General features: G+C 40.3%; 2 protein-coding genes across 23 annotated transcripts in view; both read right to left on the bottom strand.

The window, feature by feature from the left end:
• On the bottom strand, nucleotides 1-5918 carry LOC125768390 (ell-associated factor Eaf). The gene is made up of 8 exons (XM_049435984.1): nucleotides 5618-5918; nucleotides 3850-4457; nucleotides 3667-3759; nucleotides 3455-3596; nucleotides 3187-3381; nucleotides 2495-3101; nucleotides 2301-2415; nucleotides 1-1572 (listed from the first exon to the last, which is right to left on the bottom strand). Exons 2-8 carry the CDS (start codon nucleotides 3947-3949, stop codon nucleotides 1466-1468), a joined length of 1359 nt encoding a protein of 452 aa, XP_049291941.1. The 5' UTR covers nucleotides 3950-4457; nucleotides 5618-5918; the 3' UTR covers nucleotides 1-1465.
• A 1542-nt stretch (nucleotides 5919-7460) lies between these two features.
• Nucleotides 7461-27743, bottom strand: part of LOC125768337 (MAP/microtubule affinity-regulating kinase 3-like) — a 59275-nt gene continuing 38992 nt past the window's right edge. For 11 of the 22 annotated variants that reach the window (XM_049435805.1, XM_049435813.1, XM_049435807.1 and 8 more), the window contains 10 exons: nucleotides 27574-27701; nucleotides 27295-27472; nucleotides 25721-26104; nucleotides 21801-21898; nucleotides 20889-21003; nucleotides 12517-12543; nucleotides 12061-12102; nucleotides 10834-10980; nucleotides 10339-10457; nucleotides 7461-10235 (listed from right to left, as the gene is read on the bottom strand). In XM_049435805.1, coding sequence (XP_049291762.1) covers nucleotides 10177-10235; nucleotides 10339-10457; nucleotides 10834-10980; nucleotides 12061-12102; nucleotides 12517-12543; nucleotides 20889-21003; nucleotides 21801-21898; nucleotides 25721-26104; nucleotides 27295-27472; nucleotides 27574-27701 — 1297 coding nt within the window. In that variant the 3' untranslated portion in view covers nucleotides 7461-10176. Of the gene's footprint in view, nucleotides 10236-10338; nucleotides 10458-10833; nucleotides 10981-11289; nucleotides 11359-12060; nucleotides 12103-12516; nucleotides 12544-13523; nucleotides 16720-18781; nucleotides 19677-20888; nucleotides 21004-21800; nucleotides 21899-25720; nucleotides 26105-27294; nucleotides 27473-27573; nucleotides 27702-27743 lie in introns of those variants that run through there. The other 11 variants (XM_049435826.1, XM_049435828.1, XM_049435816.1 and 8 more) reach the window with 10 other exon arrangements.

The following is a 27743-nucleotide window of genomic DNA, read 5'->3' as shown; positions in this document are numbered from 1 at the left end:
TTTTTAACACGGTATTTCTTTTGCTTTATTACAGGCTCCAGAGGGCTTTCTTCGACCGTTTACACATCTGCATTCCTCCAGATCCAGCTGTTTTGTTCACATTATGCCTTTAACGGGCAGTTTATAAGTTCTCTTTAATCTATCCCGACACACTCTCTGTTTGAGCTGAATGCTGAATGAAGTATCGGGAGAAATTGGTGCTTCCTTTCTGGTGTTTTGCGTGTCCTCTGTCTCGTTACCCAACTTGTTGCTGACGTCCCTTTCGGCTTTTATCCTTCAATCTAACATTCGTTTCAACGCTGTCATGATGTCGCGGTGCTTGGTTTTCACCTGCTCCCATGCCGTCTGTCCTACTAAACTGTTCCACCTTCCACGCGCGAATGGAACAGTGGGGGGAGGATTATTGGAAAGATTCAGTTATTATTTACATACGCAAATGGCTGCTACAGTGTGTGCTGACGATACGGGAATCGTTTGCGATATCACTCCGTTTTTTACATCCTCGACTGTCTGGTACAACAGCCTTCCGGAGCTCGGACCGCATTGTATGTCTTTTCTGTTTTCTTCCTTTTTAAAAAAATAAATCACACATCTACTTCGTGTTGCCCTTCCTCCGGCTGTCTCTATAAGGCGATCCTCCACACACGGTCACTACCGCTTAACTCTTTGTCTCAGTCGTTTCGTTTTGTTTTTCACGTTTCCTACAACGCACAAGCACACACCAACAGGGTAAACCTAGAGGCACGATAAAGTGTAAATAAATCGTAGCAAAACAAAAAACAAACAAACGCAAAAATTCCTGTTTTGACACCGAACCGTTGAAAAAACGCGTATCGGATTCAATACCTGCATCGCATCAATTCATTCCCCTATCGCTTTCCGCGCCCAGATTGACTAATTATCTCCTAGTAAGATGCCACCCATTCGCTTGTGTTTTGCTTGCTCTTGTGTTCGATTTCAGAGACAGAAGTGCGGGTTTTTTTGTTACAGGATAAGTTTTGTCCCTTTTTCTTCTTCCGCATTCAAAATTCTGATTCTGTCCTAATGCTTTTGCACGTACAAAGCGATTAAAACACGTTTAACTGGAACCAGCAAAAAAAAAACGCGCGACAAACTAACTTAGTACAGATGATGGCGCCGCACGTGCGCTTAACTGCTTGAGCATATATAAATATAAATAATTTTCCTATCCGGAAGGGCTTGGTTCCCCTCCTGGCAACACACACACACTAACAAAACAATGAAGAAAAAAAAACTTAAAACAAACCAAAACAAAAAAAAATTACACAACTTTTAGCTCCTATAACCTATAATCTTTCATTATTTCATGTTCATGTCTTCTCCGCTGTGTTTCGCTAACTGTTTCGTTTCACATACTAACGTCTGCTGCTTGTGTGACTCTTTGTTGTTTGATACCATCGTGTTCCCCTCGGCAGAACAATTCGTAGTGCGGGCGGCGTCCCGATTAATCGTCCGAATCGGAGTTAGATGATAAGCAAAGATCCTTGCTAAGATCTACCGCGGCGGCGGTAACCGCGATCGTTGGATCTGGCCGTGGATCAAAAATGGACTCTGGAAGTTAAAACGAAACATAGAATACATTAACACACTATAAATAAATGTTCTTTATGCTTCTGGTTGTTTCAACACTTCCCCCCCCTCCCTTTTGTGGCATTACATACTCGTTTAATATGATTTTCCTGGCTCGACTGCAGTATATTCATAATATTAAGGTATATCTGTGTCACTAACAACCTTATGGTTAGCGACTGCGCGAGGTACCTAAACAAATCCATCAGAGGGCGCTACTCTCCGGCTACGGGTGGCCGGAGTCTGAAACAACGTCGGGAACCACGTCGAGAGGAGAGCGAGTGCTAAGCCAGCGCTAAGCAAGCAGGACAAGCTACGGTTGTTTTTAACACCTTTCGGCACTATAAAGTCAGGACGATTTTTGGAATACTTAGGATCCGTTTAGGCTTGTTTAGTGAAAGAAAATTGGTTGCAGAACGCAAACAATAGCTGTTGCAGGACGCAACAATCTGTTACGCAACAACAACTGTTAAATAACAGTTTCTTATCAATTTAACGACAAATAACGAACTTACAGCCCTAAGAGTCATAAAATGTATCTCGCTGCGGGCAATTAAAGTCTAGAGAAGCAAAAACTGACAGGCCACAAGCGATAGAGATTATAATGCCACAAAAGAAAGGATCTGAAAACCCGCGATACTTCCGTTTTCCAAATCAAATAAGTGAAGTAAAAAAAAAACAGATATTAAATATTCATTTGTTCCGCATACCTTTCACTGGTGAATCGTTGTTGTCTTCGGTCGAACTGTCCGATTCCTGGTCGCTGCTGCTCGAATCGGAATCATCGGAACCGTCCGACTCTGAGGATGTCATCATTTCCGGATCCTAGACCAAACCCAAACAGAGAAAAGATAAAATAATTAACATGATCAAGATAATGATGTGATTGTTGTTGTCTACTAACGCTGCTCGCTCCAACACCAATTCCCGTGACGGCTACCGGCGGTGGCAGCAGATCCCGATCGGGCGGCAAACTGACCTCTACGCTCGGTGGCATCGAAGGTTCGCTGTGCAGATGATTCCGACCGACTGCACCACCACCACCACCGCCATACGATGACGGCACGCTGAGGTGATTGCTATGATGGTGATGATTGCTGCCGCTACTGCCACTGCCATGGTGATTGTTGTTGCTGTTCTGTGTCGAACCGTGATTAAGGTAGCTATTGCTGTTGCTATGATTGTTGCCCATGCCGCTACCAGCGTTGGTCGAGCCAGCCATGCTATTGCCCACGTTGCTACTACCGCTACTACTACTACTGCTGCTTATGCTACTACTGTTACTATGTTGCTGATGGTGGTGGTGGTTATTGGTGTGGTTGGAGTTGGAATTACTGCCACTTCCGCTGCTGCCGATGTTGTTATTCAGATGATTGTTCATGGTAGCACCCGACGAGGAGTTGGAAGTGGTGGCGGAGGACGGTGGCATCACGGTACCAAAGTCCATCCCATCGTCCAGCCCAATCATCGGAATACTTGGCAAGGTTTGTTGAGTATTGTTGGCATTCCAGCTGAAATGGAAAACCGAATCGATCGACGCCGTTTACCTTAGAATGTTCTTCTAACGTTTTGTTAGCAGCCAAAGCTACAACTTACGCCGGTGCCGACTGGGGACTCCGGTGCGGATAGGACGGGGAACCCTGCAGTGGCGAGTGCTTTGGCATGAAGCTGATCGGCGCATTCTTCCGCACGCCGGTCGTAATCTTCGTCTTGGAGCTCTGGCGTGCGGTGTTGTTTTCGACCTTTATCGTTGGCAGTGTTGGTGGAGGATTTGGTGCCTTGTTTTCGATTCTGTAACGAGGTAAAGCGGTTAGATGTGTGTGTGGCAAAACCAAAAAAAGGATGTTAATGTAGACAGATTTACCTCGTCTTCTTCACCACGATACTGCTGTTAAGCTGCTCGAGCGTAATTTCGCCCGTCGCCCGGTTTAGTATGAGCACGCAATCTTTCCGCGAATAATCGCGCTGATTGCCCTTGAAGACGGTATTTGGCACACCGGAACCATCTGGAAACATTACGGTAGTGATGGTTTAGGGGGGGGCGAACAGAGAAGCAAAACATGAGCCAATATTTACCCAGGTGTGGTACGGTAACGGTGACCTGCTTGTTGGCACTAATTTCCAGCACCGCCGGTTTGTTCACATCGACACTGGCGGGTTTGAAATCGTCTGAAAACAGAAAAACATAGGCAGCATTAGCTGTCGACGTCAGCGGAATGTTGTGGCGGACCAGCGCGCAATGGCACACGATGTACGTACATTTTATCGTGTGGAACTGGTTCGATGGTGCTGCATTGGTGAAGGTCGAACCGAGCTTTAGCTCACGCACCTCCGAACCAATGTTGAGCCGATTGTCCATCTTGGGGTGGTGGTGCGTGTGTATAGGGGGGTGTGTGTGTGTGTGTGAGTGTGTTGGTGATTTTGAGGCTTCCGTAACACAGCCGGAACCGGAACTTCTACGCTGGTGTGCGGCAACCACTTCGTAGAATCATTCTCCCCTTCTGCCGGGAATTACCGACGTGGGTATGTTGCCCACCCGGAGATCAGCTGTGACCTGCAAAAACACCCTTGTCCCTCGGGGATCGCTCGGTAGAGTGTTTTATTTTCGCACCGTCAGCAACATCATCCTCAGCGGTACAGAGTTTAGAGCTGCACTCGTCCGATCTGCGTTCGATTTCGAGCCCTTTCTCGCGATCGTACCGAATGCGCTTCGATGCTCTTCCTCTCTCTTTCACTCCCGGATTTCACTCTCCTTTCTCGCGAGCGCACGGGCTTGGTTTGGTTGCAGGGTGTCGACGGGTCCGGGTGTCTCGCTGCTGCCCAGGAAGTGTGGTGGGGGAAGAACCAAACCTGCCCTGGCTAGGGAACTAAGCGGAAAATGGAGCGAAAGGAAGGAATAGAGAAAGATTAAAAAAAAAGGCATGCAACAACCTGTAGCCAATAACCTTTTTTTCTTTGCTATGGGCATTGACTTTATTGCATTCTGCTAATGATGTTGGTTTCTAACTGTTTGCCGTTTCTGATCCTGATCCTTTAAATGGCCATGGTAAGGTGGGCACTGTCAACACGCGTTCTGTTACACGAAATCACAACCCGCAACGTACACTGAACAGCTGCCATTTATTTACCTTCCGTAGCATACGCAAGCAAACGCACACACACACGCATACACACAAACTCTTCAGTTTTCGAACTGCACTGTTGTTATTGTTGGTGGAGGAGATATGAGTCTAGTGTTTCTGTTCCTTTTACTAAACCACGCAGATACACACATAATACACAGTACACCTATTTAGTGGCATAGCGAAAGGAGGGATTTACACACGTGTGTGCGTACCAATGGAATCGGTGGGAGAAGGAAGATAAAAAAAGGGCCCAATCTTTTTGCTGTGGAGCATAATTTGCTCTTGCACTATTTTGCTCACCTGTTCCGAGTGCCTTGTTGCCGGGCTGCTTTCGGATTGGTTTTTTGTTTGGCTATCGTACATGGGCACCTTGCTGACCACCTGCACCACGTACCTGTGCGTATAACGAGACAATCCGTATGTGCTGGATTAGCGCGTGAATCGTGTGTATTAGGCGCGACACGAATGCAGTTTGCCGTCCGTCGCGGGAACAAGACAATCAACACGCACGCACGTCTGCATGCACGCACACACGCGAACCGCACCACTTTGCCACCGTCGACAATAAGCAAACTGACAGAACTGGCACCGTGGGATTAGCACGGGTAAAGAAGAAACGTGAAGGGACAAAAACAGCACTTCGCCCGCCTCTTTCGAAACAGAATTTCGGCGACACACACACAAACCAGGATCTGGTTAGTGAGGGGTTTTACTTTCCTATCTGTTCCGGTTAACTACCCGCATGAGCGAGAACAGTGTGCCATGTAGGGAGAAAAACAATCCCATCCATAGTCGGTGCTGTCAGTGCGACGTTTCGCACTGCTGTTTTTCACGCGTATTTTTTTGGCGAACAAAACTACATTTTCTACGGTTTTTTTCAGCCCTCTGTGACACTGACCTACCTTGACGGTGAAGGGCGTAAGCTGGAAGAAGGGCGATTTTGCGAAGGAATGTTGCAAATTTTGTGGGGTGCCACCCGACCACTGTTTAATGCCAAACTGCTGTGCCAGCTAATCGCGGACGGTGCTGCACAAGGGATGCTGTCCGGATGGAAGAGTAGAGAAAAGAAACTGCAATAATCGTACGGGCAGGTCCGTCCGTGTGGTACCAGTTTGACATACCCACAAAAACAACTGCAGTTTGACAGATCAAGTTTGACATTCGGTGCGAATGGAACTATGGGAAAATATTTCGAACACTGCATTCGAGTAGTAGATTTGTACAAAATTACTTATAATTTCTCCACCATAAAAAAATAAAACTTATATCAGAACGGTTTGTTTTTTTTTTACTTTTTTGGGGGGATATCATTTTTTGCATTTTATTTTTCTCCATTCTATATTAATGTTTCTAATTCTGTTCAACCTTACTAAGCTAGAAAACGATGCATGTATGTGTTCTGTTTGTTTTGCTTATGTGTTTTTGCGTGTATATGTATGAGTGAGGTTATTGCAACAGGAAAAGGAAGGGAGGGGAGGACAATATGTTTAATGTTTTAGAAATCCGCCCTCTTCACGTTGTAACGGATTGTAACTTTGGATGCTGGGAAGGATTGCTGTTTGTAATGTTGGATGTTGTTGTTTACTCGTACTACTTTCTTCCGTTTTCTTTTTTTAACCTCTGTGTTTAGCTAATGGGAAGAACCTTGCTGTTCTGATTTGTTTCCTTTTTCGTACTTTACTTGCGCTTCCTACTCTCCACTTTACTTTAACAACGAGATGTAACTACTTATGTTTATATTCCGAGCACGCACTAGTGAAGTATGAACGTTTAATGCTTGTATGAGCGTCTGTACGATTGGTATGCATGTTGGTGAGCATTCGTGTGGATGTATACGGTGTGAGTGTTTGTGTGTGTGTTTTGTTTTGTGACCGTATGTGTATGCGGTAAATTTTGGTTATTCTCTGCTGCTTCTTCTAATGCTCGTAAAGTTGTTCCTTATCGATAGTTGTTTATTAATATTACTTACTGCTTCTGACTTGCTTAGAGTTTTGCTTCGCGTATTTTCTTCACCCATTTTCAGCCTAGTGTACGCTTTTGTTGCGTTCATTCTACATCTTATCTTTCCATGTTCGTTTTCTCTTTTTTGTTTTTGTTTTGTTTCTGTTTTCCATTTTCTTCATTTACTCTAACAAATAACTAGCAATATATACTTTTTTCTTTTAATTTCTTGTTTGTTTTACCCCTCCTCTGCTCATACGTTTCATACTGTGCTGCTCTGCAAATAGAAATAATAGTAATAATTAGCCTTTCCTTTGCCATTTTGTGTTTTCGTTCGTTCCCATACTTTCATTATCTGTTGATACTTCACTCGGTGCATACAGCAGCAAAGAGACATCATGTCTGCTACACTACTTTACTGCTGCATTCTTTAAATGGTTTTCCTACATTTTGTATATTCGATTTTTCTGTTCTCATTTTGTCGTACTTTGCGTTCTTACATTTTTACCTTTCTGTGCAATTATATTGGGATCGAATATTTCACTACTAGGTAATATTCTTTACAGGTGTCCAATAAACCATTTTGCCTTTTTCACAACGTACTGCTGTGTTCTTTGTCCTTCGTGTACGTGTATGTGTGTGTTTGGGAGTGTTTCCCTTCCATATTTGCATAATAAATAATTGTTGCACTTCGACACAATATTGATTGACCGTTTACATTCAATAGAAGCACATCTATGTTTAGGACACCTTCGAGATTTGCTGTTGCATTATCTTTTTTTTCGCGTTTGTTTGTTTTGCTCCAGCACACATTCCTGCTCTTGCTTCTACCACAGTGAGATTGTTTTTGACCTTTTTCTTACCGGGCTCAACTTCAACCTTCGAATGCTCTTGGTAAGAAGTTTTCCTCTCATACGTTTAGCAACTACAATCGAACGACGATAATATGTATTGCATATATGTATATAGCTGATTTTGTTCAATTCTTTACACAATATATAAAACGGGAGAGAATGTAGGGCTAACTTTATGCATCCGAAATTTACACATTCATGCGTCCATTTAGAAGTTCTTTTTTTTGTTGTTAAGAACAGAAAGGACGAAAAACTTCCCCGCACACACATTCGGGTAAATTGAAACGCGATCGATCGACCGTAGGATAGAAACCATCTTAATTTTTTCTCGGTTTTTCGAACGGTTTCTCTCTACTGGAAAATTCTCTAAGAGCTATCCGGGGTGAGCAAAACCAACAGCTCCGTAACACACTTCGTAGTTTTGTTGCCTTGCCTAACAAAAAACATCAGAACAAAACACAACACAAATCTGCTTCTTATTAGGCTCTGCTCTGTACAATTGCTGTCGGACCTAACACTGTCTAGCCTTCATGGGCTGGATGCTTTTGACTCAATTTACACAGAACCAAATATAGTGAAGAATCCTGCAAACGGAAATAGATAGGAGTGTCTAGTCGAGATTTTATCCAGTTAATGGGATTGTTATTAAGGACTACGTCCTACGGCACGATCACTTTCAGGGGTAGAGAATGGGGAGGGCCACAGAGGTTACAGAATCTAACGCCAAAACCAAACCATACCATATCAAGTAGTTTCGCTACCGATCGAAAAGGATACTGCTAGAGCGATGTTACTACTTTACACCGTCGTAACGTGGTGTGTGGGCACACGGTTGTGATAGGAAACGGCCAGCATCAACACTGTCAATCGGCACATCGATAACAACGATAACGTGTGTATGTGTATTTGGTTTTTCCCTCTCATGTTCTGGTGCAATAACTACTATTCATGCGCGAGAAAAAACGGCACGTGATATATATAAAATGCTTGTAGAAGATGCTTAAACATTACTGCAACAGGCCATTAGGAAGTTCCGCTGTGGTTCGCTCCCTTGTTACACCACTATCCTCCACACACACACAACATTAGCTAGTAAAATCAGTCACGGATGTCTGTTAGCATCATTCATCTCCATTATGTCGATCATTTTGCGAGCTCCGACCGCAAAAAACAACAGGCAACACTGTCGCGTCTGGTTTTGCTTTTGGTTTTTTGGGGGCGCCCTTGTTTTGCTTTTTGTTTTGTTTTGTTCACCGATAAAATAGTAGTGCTATTTAGCCATATGTGTTTTACATAGGTCGCGTGCCCAGAGTAAGTTCCTTCCCTTTTTTTTTTTGTTTATCGTGTCCTAACACGCACACACAGACAGATATTCAATCTAAAAAAATGCCAACTTTCACACGCATTAATTTTTTGCACACTTAACGTATTTTTCGTAGAGTTTTACGATAACTTTCGTTTTACAATATTGCAACAACCCACTATCCTGTGCTAGGTTGTAACAGCTCAATTTCCTCGTATTTTTCTTCTTCTTCGATTTAAATGTGTGCTTTAAATAGGATGATGCTACAATTTCTCACTTTCCCAATGATCGGCTTTTTTTTCAACGAGTTCCATCTTCGCAAGGGTAAAGGCAATGTTGATGATTTTGTTGTTTTGTTTTGTTTGCTTTTGAGATAGAAAATGTTGTTCGCAAACACTAGGGAAGGGAGCGAAAAACTATGTGCTTAACAATCGCACACAATTGTATAGTACCGTGGGAAATTATGTCGAATGTCCTTTAGCCTCGAGTAACGTTCTTTTATACCCATCCCGCGCTCCACTCTAGCGACTATCTTCTCCGTTGTACTGAAGAACGTGCACCTAAAAACGTGGCTAACGTACGTTGCCCGAGCGCATACTCATACACCGAATGCTGTCACTTATCGGTTGTCGGTTTCGCCCCCACATAGGTAGGTTGTTAGGTAGTAAGGTAGGTAGATAGGTAGTGTACAACTATAATTGATTTAACTAACAGTCAATATTGGGGTGGTTGTTGTTTTGTTTCCTTTGTTTCCGCTCTTGGCAGCTCACAGCGTAGTGGTACGCAGGAGCGATGCGAAAATGCTGTTGTAGCCAGTGGGTTGACATCCACCTGTATCACCGGAAGTAGCATCCTCGGTCCGGTGTGTACCACCGTCTCCATTGTCACGTTCCTTCTCCTTTCTGCTAGCAGCTTTCTGATGACGTGGAGACTGCTGATGGTGACTGGCCCTTTCCTTGTCTTTGCGTCGCAACGATGATCGTCCGTCCACGACCACCAGTGACCAACGTTGTTTGCCGGTGCCATTTGCGGAGGATAATTTCGTACGCATCCTTACATCAGCCGGGACGACGGTGATGTTGTTACGTTCCTTGGTGATACCGGCCTCGTCACATTTCGTGTCACCTTTACCATCCCCACTACTGCCACCGCTGCCTGCGCTGCCATCCTTTCTTGCATGATTGCTACGCTTTTGTTCCGATTCTGATTCTGATTCCGCCACACCACCACCACCACCTCCGCCACCGCCGCCGCTAGCTGTCCCGTCGTCATCGCCACCGTCGTCATCGTGCCCATCGCCGTCACCATCGTCCTGGGTCGTATCGCTCCCGACCGAGTGATACTCTTCCGATTTTGTATCGAGTCACAGGCGTAGATCGTACGCGATCTTCGACGCAATGTTCTTGAAGCCGATGCTGGTGCCTGTTGTCATGAGGGAGAATAGTACCACAGACGGCATTAAAATGAAGGTCGCATTACATCCAGCTTTGTTTTTGGTGGTGGCTAAGTTGGCTAACACACTTACCCGATATTCTCTTAAACCGGACACCGTTCAGTGATAGCCTGGGAAGCTTGCAGACTTCGATTTCCCACTGCACTAGCGAGTCGGTGTTTGGATCACCATGCACGCACAGCAGCACGAATCTAATAATAAACCGCAGGGGAAGGAAACGTAAATGTTAGTCTTTCATTAATCTTAATTCATCTTCAAAGTTTCATGAATCTCGAAAGAATCATGAAGCTCCCAAGATTCTCGAAACTCGAAAGATAAACGAATCTGGAAAGATTGACGAATGTGGTTTCATAACTTTTGAAAGTTTCATGAATGTTGAAAGATAAATCTGCAAACATTCACGAATCTTACCAGATTCGTTAACCTTAAAGATTTACAATTCTCCTGGAGTTATAAATATGCTTGAATCAATGTATCTTTATAACAGAGATTTAGAATCCTTCATACAAGTATTATTCAGATATTCGAATCTGATAGATACAAATAAAAGATAACTGAAACACTTACCGTTCTCGCTGCTCATAATCACAATTGTTCTTGTCCAGCACGGACCGAATCTCGGCCATTATCTCGTCCGGCAGCCGGGGGGACGTTGTCTTCATCGACCAGGTGAAGCGCAGCACACGTGGCTTTACCGGTTCCTCCGTGTTCGTACTGTACATTATTTGGGCAACACATACACACACACGCGCGCGCATACACACACAAACATACACACAAGTACGAAGTTGTTGGTTTTGAAGGGAATTGTATTACGAAGTGGTTTGTTAATATATAAATTGTACAGATTGAGACAGGGAGAGGTAAAGAGAAAGAGAGAGAGAGAGAGAGAGAGAGAGAGAGAGAAGTGTTTAGAAAAAGAAAAGAATAAAAATACGCATTATTTGTACTGTTGGCACTCTCGAATGCTGGTCGAAACCAAAGGCAACAAACTGAAACAATAGGATTGCGCTTAATGGGGTATACGGTGCAAAAATTTGGTCTTTATTTTCTTATTATCTTCCACAATTTTATCCAACTAATTCTTATAATCTTTATTTTGTATTGCATTATTCCCCCACATGTATTGTTTTGTTTGCATCGGTAAACATACGTTTAACAAATGAGCACCAGAAGGGCAGAGATACATAGCAAAGAATGTAACAGAAAGTGCATCATGGAGTGTGGAAACACGCACAAACACACACATACACATACATACAAACATACACGTACAGAAAATAATAACAAGTGTAGCAAATTATTTACGAACGAGTATGACAGTAAAGAAACAACAGCTATTACACTAATAAATGAAAAATGTGGAAGTTTTGTTTCAATTCGAGATGCCTCTCGAAAGAAGCATTCGAACGGACGACGATTGATCATGCGTACACGTACACACGTAGGGAAACGCAACTTAATATTGTGCGCAACTAAATTTAAAATTAAAAAAATACAACAACAACAATAATAAATGGGCAGATTGCACAATATGCAAAATAATTGACGCCACGCAAAAAAAATAAAAAAAAATTACAAAATATGCATTATGGGGACGGTTTGCACTATCCTTTCATTGATTCGATCAGTTTTCATTTGATTGTATGAGAAAATTTTGTTTGTTGCGTTGCTTCGATTCCTAAAGATTTCAGAGTATATCTTACAGATAATAGAAAAAAATCCATCGAAAAAGAGAGAAAAAGAGAGAGAGAGAGCAGGAAGGATAACTAATATGAAGATTGGTATATTTACCTAGCCGTACTTGTTGAAGTATTTGCTTGGCCATCGTTGGGCCTAAAAAAAGTAAACAGGAGAATAAAACAAAATCAAAACCAAACGACAGAGAAGATAGTGAGAGTGTGGGTGTTAAAAAAAAACAACAAGGAAAGGAAAAGGATGCAAGTGGTAGAAAAGGGCGGAAGTAGGGGAAGAATAGTAGAAGGGAAAGAAAAAACAAAAAGTTAAAATATATGAAAGAAATATTAGAAGAAATTGAGAAAAATAATAAATAAATTGTTAAACAGAAATAATAAAGAAAACGAAAAAAGAAAATTAAAAACTTTTTAAAGGCATCAGCAAACAAGAAAGGAAATAGAACAGAAATAATTTAGAAAGGAATCAAATAGAGAAGAGAAAAACAAGATGGGAAAGACAGTGGGTTGTGAGTGCTTTGTTGAGATAGAGTATAAAACTTATTTCGCTAAACACCTTTCGGATGGCAGCCGCAAATTGTCCCTTCGTTTCGGGCATTCCGATGATAAAAATGGAGCAAATACATAAAAAAAGGAAGAAAACAAAATTACAGAAAAAAACAGTTCAATGAAAACGGTCTAATCTGGTAACGATCAGGCGTACATACACGACACGCAAAAACAGAGCCATGCGGATACCGCGGTTAACGGTTTTTTGTATGTGCCCACATGCGCACACTATCAAGGATTATGTGTGTTTTCCATTTATTTTTTTATAGTGTAGAGTTTAATAGTTTTTAGTAATACTAATAGAGCAACGATTTTGGTAGCCTGTGGTTTGTGGGATTTACATAGTTTGATAAGTTATTGTCCATCACATGATAAGCGCATCGCTAGTAAAATAACCATCTAGCTATAAAGTAATTTAGAATAAAAATGAAAGTGAAAACAATCATCTGTTAATGCTAATGCTGTGTGTGTTTTACGGTGTACATAAATTAACTGATTGTTAGAAAGGGGATAGAAAAAAAACAAAACAAAACAAAACCAGAGCTATGGAATAGATACAAAACAACCCTTAATAACCACACAACGGTGTTAGAAGGATAAAAACAAACAATCTTCAAAAGCCAAACCTTCGGTGCAGGTGCAAGTAGGTGCACTGTGTGACGACTGATTGTATTGTTTGAAGCGTGAAGGATGGTCTAATACTGGAGCGATTAAATCAAAAGTCGTGCATCAATCTTTGCTCTCAACTGTCGCACGCGTGTGTTGTGGCCGTGTATACAGCTGTGGCCGAAAAGCAATATTCTAGTGCCACACTACGCACCATGTAGTGCTGTGCGAAGGTTGGCTTACACTGCTTTTGCTGAGAATATTACAAATACACCTTTTTTTTCAAAGAGTCCTTTTTCTCTTCACTTGACTCCTAATCCACCTGCTGTAATACCACCTGTTTGGTTTGTAAGAAGCTACAGAATTTCGGAACCCACTGTTCAAACAGAAGCAGAAGAGACAGTTCGATTCTAGTTTTAAATGTAACATAGCTAACATTACTTTTTTGTTTACAAACATACATTAAATATTACGAAACAATATCCAAATTACGGCATAACTAATCGACATGGCTCGGCCAAAACTGAACAGGTCCGGTTAACAAAAAAAAATAAATAAACGACTGCGTTATACACTTCGAAACAAATGCTCCTCTACTTGCAGGTTTTATGTTTTTATCTGTTCATATTTTTTTTCTTTGTTTTACGTTTATTGCTAAAATGTTGCATACAATATTTTTGTTTTACTAACAATAATTCTTAAGAAAAAGAAACTTTTCTTCTCTCTCCCTGGATACGCATTATCTAAACGACAGGTTCGAAATTTTTTTCATACTCATCCTCATTATCATCCTGATCTTCTCTGTGTGTATCATTTCGTGGTAGAGTGGAGTGGTATGTTTATCTGTGTCTTTCTGTGTGTGTTTTTTATTTCTCTACTGGTTTTGCATTAATATGACCTGTTGGATGTTCGCGCGAAGACGAATGTTTTTATTCTCGTTCACCATCGAATGTCCCTACAGATGGACATGGTAGTGGTGTAGGTGCACGCGTTTGCTGCATACAGAAGATTACATAGATCAACCAATCATCGGGACACGAATGAAGAAGCATTAATACTACGCATGGAAATAGATACTAATATACTAAAAAAACGATAAAATGAATCATACGCGTGAATGCTAATACTCTGGAAAGGAACTAAACGCATCCTAGCATTAGTTCGCAATAGATTGTTAGCGTCACACCAATAGTGCGTTGCAAAGGTGTTCAAAAGAAAGGGAAGAATTTGGATATGGAGACTGTACGTTTACAATCGTTATTACAAACTTTGTAATATAACGTCCCAGAGCTAAGAGTTGCTAGTTTAGACAGAGTGTAATTTGCAAATGATCCTTAGAGAATAAATTAATACCTCTTCTCTCTGCCCTATTGGTGTGTAAAAGCAATTATCTAACGTTTAGATAAAAACACACAAATTAATAACATACGACGACGATTCATGCCATCTTCACACACAAATCTTCTGTGTTAAAACATCTCTATTGTTTGATTTGTTTACATAAAGGATGCGTTCCTACGTATGTGTGTGTGCGTGTGAAAATGCGTTACGAAACTGATCTTCTTGTTGCAGCTATCAACACACTTCTAGGCGCTTAACAGATAAGCACACGCCGGCACAGTGTTATAGTAAACGGGCGTCAAGTCACAGCATATAACGGCGTAGTACGGTCCCAAAAGTGATGGGAATATTTTGTAACGAAGGTTTAACGTTAACGTTTAAAACAAACTCTCGCTTGTGTGTGTGTATGAGAGTGTGTTTCTTTGTTTGTGTGTGTGTATCTATGTTCGTGTGCTTCGTATATAGGCAAAGGGAAAGGAGCGCGTCGCTCCCGTTACACGCGTGCGTTTAGCTCACCGTCTGGTTCGCGATTATTTTTAATTTTGAAACTATAAAAAAGGGAAAGAGAGAGAGAAAGAAAAAAAAAGAGAAGATAGAAACAACCAATAACAACAAATGAGCGCAAAACAATTACGTGGTGGGGCAAAACGTGGGATGAATGGGGTAGAGTGGAGGAAAATGATGGAAAACAAATCATTGCATACTATTATATCACCTTACACAGATGTATCGAGTTTATGATAGGAAGTAGGAAAAAAGTAAAAGTTTAAAAGTGATGAAAAATTGCAAAGTAAACAATAGAAAAATAAAACAAGAAACAATGCATATGCAGATGTAAACAAAACAAAAATAAATGAAGAAAAAATATGCGATTATTACAGACGAAAGTAAAAACGAAAGTAAGTATACTAATATGAAAACTAGTTCGTACGACTAATGTTCGCAGGCAAGGGAATGTATTAAACGTTTGAATAGTTGAATCCATATGTTGATAAAAAAGCGCAAGTACAAAAAAAAGTACCAAAACAATGTAAAAAATCCAGAAGAGAACCTAATTTTCGCATACCAGGTTAGGGAGCTACGCACTACGTAGCATACTACGAAAGCTGGGAGGAAAATCGAAAGTATATTAATCGTGTGTCGCTCGATGTTTAGAAGTGGTGTGTATAAATAAGGTCGCATCAATCATGCACCGAATGAACATCAAAATACCAGATATCTGTACACAACAAGGATACACATATTCGAACAATCCGGCCAGGTGTGCTGGTTGTGTTGTGTTTTGGTTTACGCGTGCGTGCTCGGTTCGATTCGTGTTTAATTTCGATTTTTCGTATACTACGGGTATATGTACAATCGATAAAACTAAATTAGAACTAATTACAGCTACGATACAGCACGTGCGCGTCAAGAAGTCAGTCGTATAACACCAACGGGAAATCTGTATAACAGTAGAGCAGAATAGCTTGATCCTTGTGCAGGGTGTAAATCCGTCTTCCAATCAGAGGACACAATAAGGACCCTGGAACCCTGCTGTACGTGCAGTTTGACTCCTCACTGTTAAGACTAGGCTACATCAATGTATGAATTCGGAGAGCATTCGGCTACCTTTTCAAGGTTGATTGCTTGGAATGATTGTGACGCTCGATTTTCGTTCGTTTTGGTGTTGGAGGATTAATACGGTACGCCTACCTAGGTGGCAGCATTGTTAAACGTACAAACGACCATACACGGATGTTATCAGGCGATAATCTTGTTAAAATGATTTAAGTGCCTAAGGAAATCAGCAAATTATACGATTTGCATACATTCAGGTGGCTTGGGAAGTATGCAATGCATGGAACTAACACACCTAAAAGTATGCTATTTACTTTACAAAACTGCAGTCATTAAAACATGTATGATTGTTTTTAACAAGACCATCCTCTGGATAGAATTAAAAGTTTAACTTATTCTTCTCTCCTTCTTTGCGTTATGCTACGCTTCAGTTTCAAACGCTGTACAAAAATGGATCTCATTGCTATCATTCATTTTATTCGCTGTTCTCTTTGTTACCTTCTGAATAGCTGTGTCTCATCAAAATTTCAAACATCAAACCAAATCCTTTCATTCTTTCTAATCGTTTTTAATACAAATGTTCTTATGTTGCTTATGCTGCAGACATCTGGTACACATTGTGTTAAGCAAATTGTCCTTTTCAAACACTGCTCTGTATCGCTTTTCTCATAATTACAAACACAATCTCAGTCTCTACTGATTGAGCCTAGAAGTAGAGAAAAAGTAGACAAAGAGAAAGAGAGAAACGGAGACAGAGAGTGAGAGTGTGGAAGAGAAGAGAGAGAGAGAAAGAAACAAATAGTATTTAACTTTAAAACAAACACTTGTTTTATCGCATCGTGTGTATGTAATCAAAGACAGAAAAAAACCAAGGGACAAAAAGGACATTTGGATTGGGCGAATGGTTGGCGTAGGTGAAAGGGTACTGGTGGTTTGAATGATGGCACAAAACCAACGGCGTTTCTATAGCAGGTACGAAAATGTGAAACAAATTGCCAACGCGAGAATTTCGTTTCGCAACATAATTTATCCATACCGATTTCATAGTGCTGTGTAATACCATGTACCCACCGCAATACTGAGTAGGTAAATTTGTACGATATCCCACGTTGACTAATTGTAAGAACAGTATGATTTTCAATCTTCAAGAAAAATTCGACACGATACTAATCATTACACAGAAAAAAACCGTAATTCGTAATAAACAGAGCCACACTGTGTGCTGAACAATCAGAAGGAATAGCAGAAGGCAAATGTAGCTACTAATGGAGGGCTTGTGTTTCAGATGACTAGCAGCAGTATGTAAAATGGAGCATAAAAGGATAAAAGAATGCACTGCGTGCGTTACATTATTTTGGACATTGCAAATGTTTCACATACGGTTGGTTTTGAGCACAACATCATTTTGAACCAGAATAGGGTGTGTTTGGGAGACTGAGTGAGAGAGTAAGTCAGTTTTGTATTTTAAAAATTATATAGATTGGACTATTGTAACACATACACAGCCCAGTTGTGGATAAACCGAAAACGTAACTATCCCTAGCAGCAATCTTACTAAAAATGCACAAACTCGTCATATGAAGGCCACAAGTTCGGACAATTTGTCACACACACACACATACACAGTGGACGTGTACTTCGACAATATTCGCCTACGAGTATGCAATTCGCCTAACAAAATATTCTTCATTGCATAACAATTGTTTGCGAAATTTTAACAAAACTGCTGTTTAGGTATAGTCCGAAGAAGGAGTAGCGCGATGCACAATGTGTCCAGAGTACGATGCAACATATCAAGAGAAAATTCTCTTTCTTAATTATCCTACGTTTTTATATATTATTAAATTTTGAATGAAATTTTGTCTTTGTTACGAGCTCGGCAAGGAAGAGAAAGCAATCAGTTTAGGAAGAGATTGAAATAGAAAAAATATTTTTGCTTCGGAGTCTGAGTAGAATACACAGCAATATAAGTATCCTGCAACTGTATACCGCAACACTGTTATTCGTTAATTTTTACGTTCTATCAAAAATAATTTTGATTTATTTAAAACAACATCAACTAAAAGCGGGAACCATTTGTAATATTACATATTAGTATATCACAAGAAGAAACAAAATTAAACAAACCGATTTAAACAAAAAAAATCAAAACTAAGCAACAACACATGCGACATACTGTGAAAAAAATTTAGTTCGTTGTAGATAAACAATAAAACTTGAAAAAAAAACCATTATAAAATTGTATATTAACAACAAAAACTCAAATGTCATTAGTAAAGTATACTGAACATCAAAAACGGAAGATAAATGATAAACTAAAATGTTAACAGCGAGCGGGAGATTAAGGGTCGTAAAACAAAGGGTGGTCCGAAAATGGTGGTTTTGCAAAGATATTTCTCATGAAAGTTTATCATTGTGCAACGGTTTCTCATTCTATTCTTTTACAATGTTTCCAATGTTTTTTTTGCCACATATGGATATGTAAATGTTGTAAAGCTCTTACTGATGGGGTGAGAATATAAATAACGTTATGCGTGAAAGGCACACAGCAAGAAACACATAGAAATATGACAAGTGACATGAAACAAACACACACAATTGCACGGTAATGGTGTACAGATATGAAAGACAACAACATAATATTAATTCGAAATGTTAGCCAGCTTCACAGGTGTGTGCATAATTATCAGCGTGATATCATAGTAAGGCAGAGCGGAAAAAAGGAGATTTTGATAGATCCATTACACCGTTTACTTGTAAAGAGAACCTTTTCTATCTAAAATAAAGGTTAGCCAACGAACACAGTTGTCTTACAAATAACATTATAAAAAGAAGAAGAAAAGAGAACACATTTCCGCTATGTTTTGGTTTCCTAACTATCTTCCCATTTTTTATCATTTTATTAAGGATTTATGATTTTCGCTAACTCTTCCCTTGGTTTATGCTCGTTAGTGCCTTGTTCTTCGATTTATTCATTAATAATCTTTTGCTTAATATTGTTCGATCCCTTCAGCTTATTTTTACCACTAACACGTATCACTTGCTAACTTTCTAATGAATAAAGTTTCTTATCGTTTAACCAATACGTTTTGGTGTATCTCTACAACACTACAAACAAGTTACACTTGGTTCATAAAATTGATTACAAAGAAGTCCTTCTTTTTCCCACCCATCTCAGCGCTCTTTTCCTTTATGGCGATATTTTCGTTCCATACGGCTCCCTAAACGCTAGTCCGAGAGTTTCTCTACCCAGCGAACCGAACTAAGCCATTGAATGCCTGGTAGTAAACGAGACGTTTGTGTATCTGTCAGTTCCCTATTCTAGCTAAGTAGTAGTTCTAGTAGCCCTATTCTAGCTTCCACACTTAACAGTGCTTGCGTGTTGTTCGAACACATAATCATCTCAAGTGGAAAAGGAACAATTTAAAAAAAAAGAATGGAAAAATGAAGAAAAACCATTGAATATTTTATAGAACAAAAATGACAAACTTGCAATTGCAAAATCGTGTCGAACGGTATTGTATGTGTGTGTATGGATGTTCCGTTCTGCATACAGCTTTCCCCACTCCCATCCCGTTTTCCCCGTTTCCCATCACCCGGACACATCCACCAGGCACGGTTTAGTCCTTTCCCGATGTATCCTTGAATTGGAAAGCCCTAAAACTGTAAAAACCATGTAAGCGTAATGCAACGCCACGCAATCCCATAGCGACAAACGCCACGGATGTTGCCATTCGGTGACAATAAAAAAAAACAAATAAGAAAGTAGGAAAAAAGAAAGAAAAAAACAAAACGAAAAAAGAACATTATAATCGAATTTTCCCAAGGGAATGAAACACACAAATTGAAATAAAAATTCCAGTAAAGTTGTAAGAACGTACCGGATAAACGATATTTTTAAAGAAAAAAATGCACATACACACAACGGGACAAGAAAAGAAGAGTGAAGAAAAACAACTATCACTAAACACAAAACCAACTTCTATGCTATTCATTTGGGCACGCACAAAAAAAGGCTTTTGAGGTGTAATTCTCAATCCTTCTCTGCTGTACTTCATGTTTTCCCCCTTTTTAATGTAACTACTACTTAACCAGTTGTCAAGAGCAAACATATAAACACATCACGCAACAGTAACGATCAATATATCAACAACATAACCACACGGAATCTCAGACAACACACGAATACAATCATCCGTTTTGGATATTATAGAGTGAGCTAATAAAGAACATACAGAACTTATTTGACATGTTTGGACTTTCTTGTGCACCACACGTTTACATGTTAATTGCATAAAAGCGTGTGTGAGAGTGTAATTTGTATCAGTCATTCGTTCATTTGAAAACTAACCTACAATAATTGAAGATTTGTTAAGCTTTTCATTGATTAATTAAGGAAAGAATCGCTAAAGCAGGGAATACTTTGATGATATGAAAGTGAGTAATCCGTACATTGATACAAACCCACCATATATTAAAAAAACATATGAATAAAGCGGCGAAAATGTTAGCAAAAATCACCATAATTAGCTTAACAACGGGTATAAATTACTAAAGCAATACGTGGGACACTAGAAGCAGAACAATTTGATTAAATACGAACAGATAACAGAAATGGGAAACCAGAAAGGAAAATCAGATAGAAAAGAAACATATACTTAGTGAACAACAGAGATACGGTAAAAAGCGACAGACTGTTCCAAAAGTTAAAAACACATGAAACAAAATTAGGGAAAGTGGATAGGAAAGTGCAAGTGACAGATAGGAGATAGAAAAAGAGATAGAAAGAGAGACAGAGAGAGAGAGACACACACACACAGGCTGGGGAAAGAGATGCACCAGACAAGAGAAAGAACGCAGTTTTCGGGTACTTACCGTTTGCTAAATCTGGTAGTAAGTCTTTGCAAGAAAGTCTTGCCAGAGTGTGGCGAATCACCGACATTGCCGCCCGTTCCGGCGTATACCGTGCTGTTTCGGGATCTGGTTTGTCCTACAGAGCGCATCGTTTATCGTTGTCCGGTATGACATGAAAATAGGTGGAAAACATTAGTATTTACGTCTACGCACAAAAACGAGCTTGTGTGTGAGAGAAATGTCCACTAATAACACTTTTTGCCCTCCCTCTTTTTTCACCAGCGTTTCATCCCCTTCCCACCATAAATGAGTTTCACAATTTAGAATTGTTTAGTTTTGAAATGCAATAATTTGTACTATTTTATTAATTTTTGCATGAAAATAAAACCAAATTTTGTAAAACAAAACAAATCAACCAATTTATAATTTAAAAAAACTGAAAGATCAAAACGTACAGTAGACTAGAAGCGATTTACAGTAGTTTAATAATGATGTGAACAGTAGGGATAGTAAATGCACATTAAAGAAGACATTTAAGTGATTCCACCGATAGAGGAAGGATTAAAATTGACTATGTTCAACAATGATTTTATTCCGCTACCGGTTTTTAAGGGATGCTTTGCGCACCGATGGGATCGTTTTGCTAAATGTGTTTGCTAAGTTTTGCACGATAGAAGGTAAGATAGCACTATTTTAGCATCCACATGTATCTACGGAAACTGAACGGAATTCTAAAGTAATGCAACATCGGTTCGTCTGGTTTCGGTAGCAGACGAAAGGTATTCCGGGATACACAGATGCAGAGCGGGTACACAGCGAAACGGTATACAAAAACGGGGGAAGTAGTGAAACCGGGAAGGCAAGAAAAAGCTGGGTTGTTAATAGTAAACAGTCTCCTGGGGCACGAACGCACGCTACACGCTACACACTTACCCGAATGGAAAGTCGATCGCGATGGAACATTCCTGGGAAATGCAACCGGTTGTCTGGAAGAATTAACGGCTGGTGTAAGACTATTGCGATTCACCATGCTGTGTAAGTGGTTTTGTTTGAAAGTGTGTAAAGGTGGTAAAGGGTTTGTATTTGTGTTTGCATATATAGATATAGTAATAATGTAGAAATTTGAACAGTATGTGAAGTGGAAGGTGAGGATATTTCCATGTGTGTTTTTTGTGGCGGGGAAGGTCATGAAATAAGAATATTTCATCGTTCGGGAATGGCATGAGTTCGCAAAAGAGGGGTATGTATGTGTTGTGTTGAGCGGTTTCATTTTATGCAGCCGAAGACATCCGAACGCGTGAAATCGTCGGTAAAAATGGCACACACGCACAAAACAATTTAAATTTAAACCACCAAATCAATGTACGAGGGGGGAATTGTGGGTGTTGATGTCGGGTAGAGTAATAACGGAAAGAAGTTTCAAACAAAACGGGATACAAAATCGCAGACAACATCATGGTTGGACGTCAAAACACGTTGACACGGCCATTTCGAAGTACGGATCAATCGTGACGCAGATGGTCACGGGTATGAAAACGGGACACACACACACGACACAACGGTCACAGGAAACGGAAACATGATCGAAGCCATAAAGTTTCGATACATTACGGACGGGAACATGAAAAGAAAAAGAAAATAAATAAAACATGAAATAATCGAACATTTTCGTACGGGAACAAAACAAAACTGGGAGACAAAATAAAAGAAAACGTTGTGATAAGGAAAAAAAATATCCAAGGAAGATTCATAACAAACGCAAACAACCGGTATGGAAAGCATAAACTCAGCGAACGATTCAAAACCAAACCAAAACACGGAGAAGCGAGTAAGGACCGTTGTGGAAAACCCGGGCCAGGTGAAGAAAAGTTAAAACTCACAAACATGGACAAATTATACAACGAAAAAAAGGATTTCCTTTCTTCCTTGTCGCAAAAGCGGCACAATATTAAACATCGTGCCATAACAATTGACCATACCGACAAACAAGGACTCACACATCGTGTGTCAATTTATCGCTCGTTACCGCAGAATATACATTTTCTTAATGCTGCCGCAAATTGCAACACACGTAGGATTTGGATTTTAAAATGAAGACCATGTTTATATTTTGAATGGTTGTGGTAACTTTCCATGCAATACTACGGAGCCTTAGGATTTACCGGGAGCCGTTTAGAATGCAAAGAGACACGTGGACCATTTGTTGGATCGGTTGCGGTTGGTAAATGGAGCAAGGAAGTGTGGAAAGGGAATCACTATTCGAACGAAATCGTTCATTAAGAACAATATTATAGTGATAACGTGTTTATATACAAACAATTCTAGCATGCACAAGAACGATTTCTATGGTGGTACTGTACACGAACGGAACTTAACATAAAATAAACATTCAATCAAATGTGTCTTATTCTTTTTGTGTACATGCTCTACAGTAATCGATGAAGCCGCATTCACACGTCAATACTGGAGCTGGAAGACATCAACCGAGCGTACTAGCGTTCTAAGCCATTTGCGATCACGTTTGCCTAAACGGTACGGAACGATGGACGGTGCGCGGCTATAAATAGCTTATAAGTTGGACATAGAAAGGCCAACTTGCAAGACCAAGGGCGACTCTCATTACCCAATCTGACGATGGTACAATTTTAGTCCCGGCGTACGTCATCATCTTCTTCTTCTTCTATTTTCTGAAGCAGGGATGTATCCTTCTACGATGGGAGAACACTAGATTTTCCCTTCATATTCAAAGGCGTACCGCTTCTTGTTTTTGGCTTACGACTGGGGTCTTCTGACCTTTCTTGGTCTGATCATCTTTGAATGGGTACAAAGAATCGATTCAAAGTTCTGAAACTATTCATAGGTTTCATGTCAAACGGACCTCTTGGCGAGGGCTATTAGGGTCCTTCCTGCCGAAGGACGCACGGACGGCATCAATTACATTGTGATGACGTGTGAATACGTAAAAGGACATACTTCTCACTAAATGCATATAAATGATATAATTTATTGCCCAAAGCTGTCCGCGTCCAAACCGGACATGAAGCTACATTCTCATGCAAAAGAAAAAAAAATAATAATTGGAAGGTAAAACAGAACCATCGAACAATCCATCCATTAGAAGAAGACGCCAAACAATTTAAGCAAAAAGTGTAAGAAGAGAAATAAGTTTCGATGAAATTTAATACAAACTAACGTAGGAAAACAATATGCGTGTAGAGGGGTAGCAAAATGGAATGGATGTGCACAAGCTATCAATAAATGCCAGCGTATGAGCGAAAACAATTCGACAGAAGACAGGTATCGAATCGAAGGTAAGAAGCAGAACTAGATAGATAGCGCGCGACAGTGTATACACTATGACGAAAGGTAGATAAAGAAACTAACGAAAAACTGTACGTACGAGATGAGAATATATTGTAGCGAAAAGAGATAAAAAATTTAAGATCAAAACGAAACATTTACAACCCAAAAGTTTTGTAAACCATTACGTAAAACAAACGAAAGACGGTAACAAAACAACGGAATGGCGTAAAATTATCCCCAAAAAAAATTAATTCACCCAACGAATTTGTTTGTGGGCAGTAGTGACTCACCGAAAAGTTGTGTGGTTTGATACCGAGTATGCGAGTACGAAAGGTTTGAACCATTCAGTATCATTGCATTCGTTTTTGGCGGGAAATACAAGCCCAACGATCCACGCGGTGTTGTGTCCATCATTATTGTGGTTGCAATGTCAAAACGCGAACAAGGGCAAAAGTATGGCCCACGCGAATGTGTTGCAGTTGTGGGCGAGGATAAGACAAAAACAAACCAAAATTCACCATCGCCCGAACAGCCGATAGACGGTTGTGTCGCGCGGGGTCAGGTGTTTATTTAAGAATTGTTTTTACACATTGCACGGTACAGTGTGGCACCAGCAAGTTCCGAACCGGGTGTGACGGTAAGAGAGAGGGAGAGAGCGAGAGATTATGTTTTAGATGAAAAAAAGAGATATTGAAGATAATGAAGATGATAACACGATATCTTTCGTTCGTACAATTCAGTTATGTAGGGATAATTTGAAACTCAAACAAAAGGATGAAACATTGATGAGTGATATATTTCAAACGAAAAAAAACGAAGCAATTCCAATAATACAGAAGTATCAAAGTGCACATGAAACATAGCGAATTTTAGAGCAAAATTAACAAGGAAAACATAACCATTGGTACACAAATTATAAACTTCTTTGCGCCACTCGGCATGTTGAACACAAAACTTTCGCAGAACGTACACAGTCCGGAGAAAGCGTAAGAGAGAATAATAAAGAAACAGTAATGTATCAAACAAAACAAATAAAAAAATAGAAAAAAAACTGGAAAGCACAACATGATAAAACACACATATAGTTTTGCAACTTCGTGTTTCCCGGCTCAATGGATAGGTAGGAGGAAAATATGTAGAAGGAAGTGGACAATAGTTTCAAGTAAGTTTTGTTTTAGTTATGCAAAAATATGTAAACAAATGTAAGAAATGTTTCAAAACAAAATACAAATGTTACATAGAGTGTACGTAATGGGAAAGAAAAATTTTGATGATGAAATAAACAAAAACACATCATGAAAAAAAACAAGAGTGTAAATGAATAGGCACATCTTATGACAAAAACTAAGAAAACCCGAAAACGGATCATTGGTTCGGTAGAGTAATGTAAAAGAAAAATATCTTACAGTGCGCCGCTAGTTTTTCGAGAAGTCAGCGAAAAACGAGCAAACAACAGTAATCAAACAACAAAATTAAATTAAACTCAAATGAAAAAAAAACATGGAACAAAACAACGAAACAACAACTCTAGAGAACATTGTGTTTTATACCTTTGTCTGAGGGGATCGTTTGTGGCGGCACTATTGGTAGTACTGTCGGCTGACGGACCGGGACTGGAGACGGATGCACTCTTAACATGTCCCTTACCGGTGCCGCCACCACCACCGCCTCCTCCAACGCTACCACCACCGCCACCGTTGCCACCACCCGTACCACCAACGTTTACACCACCACTGCCGGCAGTAGTGCCGCCGGTGGTGCCGGTAGTGCTTCCGGTTGTGGTACCGGTAGTTCCCGTGCCGGTGATGTTAGCGCTACCACTGTTGGCGACCCCACCACCACCGCCACCGCCGCCACTACCGGCACCACTAGTAGCCGCCGATGCCGAGTTCCCACGGTTGAATTCGGGTATTGGTGCGACGAAACTGTTGCTACTATATACCAGAGGAAGGTGAGTATATAGGGGGTAATATTGGTTTCGCACCCCCGCACCCCAAAATTTGGAGTATTAGTTACAGCGTACAATATACCGTCAAGTACGGTTTACAGATTTATGTGTACGATGAAAGCAAGCGTAATGTAAAGAAAGAGAGAAAGAGAGAGAGAGAAAGAGAAGAGATGTCGTGTTGCCGATTGTATATGCAGGACACAGAGAATAAAAAAAACAGAGAAAACAAATGTATATCAGGATTAAGGGCGAATTTAGTTAAATTTTTCAATTATGATACTTGAAATCCCCTTTTTAATGAGCCAATAAATGTGGAAACACGGCTAATGGTGGATGTATTCTAATTCCAGGGAAATGTAATAAATCATAATGCTAACACACAAAAACGAAAAAAAAACAACCAGAACGAACAAAGCAAAAAAACCCCTCAAACGGTAACTGGGTAGAGGCAACCAGACAAAGCAAAGTTTGTACAGTATTTTGTTGTTTTGTGTGTAATAATAACCTTTCTTCTATCTAACAATTGGAAAAGAATAAAATACTTTTTCACGACAGGAGCGCAAACTCGATTCACTACAAAAAAGGAGAGAAGTTAAACAATGAACGAACGAAAATCCTGGAAATATTCTATCCTAGCTAAAGATTTCAAACTTAATTCGATACCATTTCTGTTGAGTACGCACGCATGAAATAAAATCAACAACAATTTAATCCTTTTTAAGATCCCATTTGGCGAACGTCTAGGGAGACCGAAGGGACAGATGAAAATCAAAACACAAAGGTTTTTGGTAGTTGCAGCTTTTCAGAATTTGTGAAAAAACGAATCTTTGGGAGAAACAGTTGAAACTCGAAACACACACGTACAGGCCCCTTTAAGAGGTTATAACTGAGAGAAAAGATGAGAAGGAAACAGATAACTGTTTGAGATCGGTAAGACACCGGGACACGAAAAAAAACCGATAACTGGAACCTGGAGAATGAGAGAGTCCTTCATTTTAACTCCAGTTTTGCTGCACGGAAAAATATCAACCGACGAAAGAACGATGCAGGATATTCGAGCAGTGAAAGGGGGGAGGGGTAGCGATTTCTGAGCAAAGCTAAACCGCGTCGTGAGTGGTGTTTTACGGGGCCCATTGTTCAGACCCCGCCATCGTTGACATCGCCGAACACACTTACGTTGGATCCGTGGTGGAGTTTGTCTTTTCTGTGGACGATGTCTTCTCGTACAGCGTCGTGGACCGTCTGGGCATTAGGCCGGCACTGGGGCCTACTGTCCGGGAGCCGTTGCTCGGGTCATACTTGGTACTCGTACTGCTGCTGGTAGTACGCGCTTTCGCCGGGCTGGAGATCGATGCTGCAGGTGTTTGAAACGCAGTGGGTACATAGCAGAAAATGGTAATGTTAGTAAATTCTATTCTATTGCACAAAAAAAAACAGTAAAACAATTCCACTTACAGTTGTCTACCGAGGTAATCGGTTTAGTTATGCTCGATGCCGGTCGCTGATTCTGTGCGGCCAACCGTGCCGTATTTTCCTTGATCGTCGCCGAGTCGATTGTATTTTGACGCTTGAAATTACTGCTTCTGCAAATTGGAAGGTATACAGAATCAATATGTTACATTTCT

The sequence above is a fragment of the Anopheles funestus genome, chromosome 3RL (genome assembly GCF_943734845.2).
Source record: "Anopheles funestus chromosome 3RL, idAnoFuneDA-416_04, whole genome shotgun sequence".
Taxonomy (NCBI): Eukaryota; Metazoa; Arthropoda; class Insecta; order Diptera; family Culicidae; genus Anopheles; species Anopheles funestus.
The sequence above is the reverse complement of the archived record's forward strand: the minus strand, read 5'-3'. Positions and strand labels throughout refer to the sequence as shown.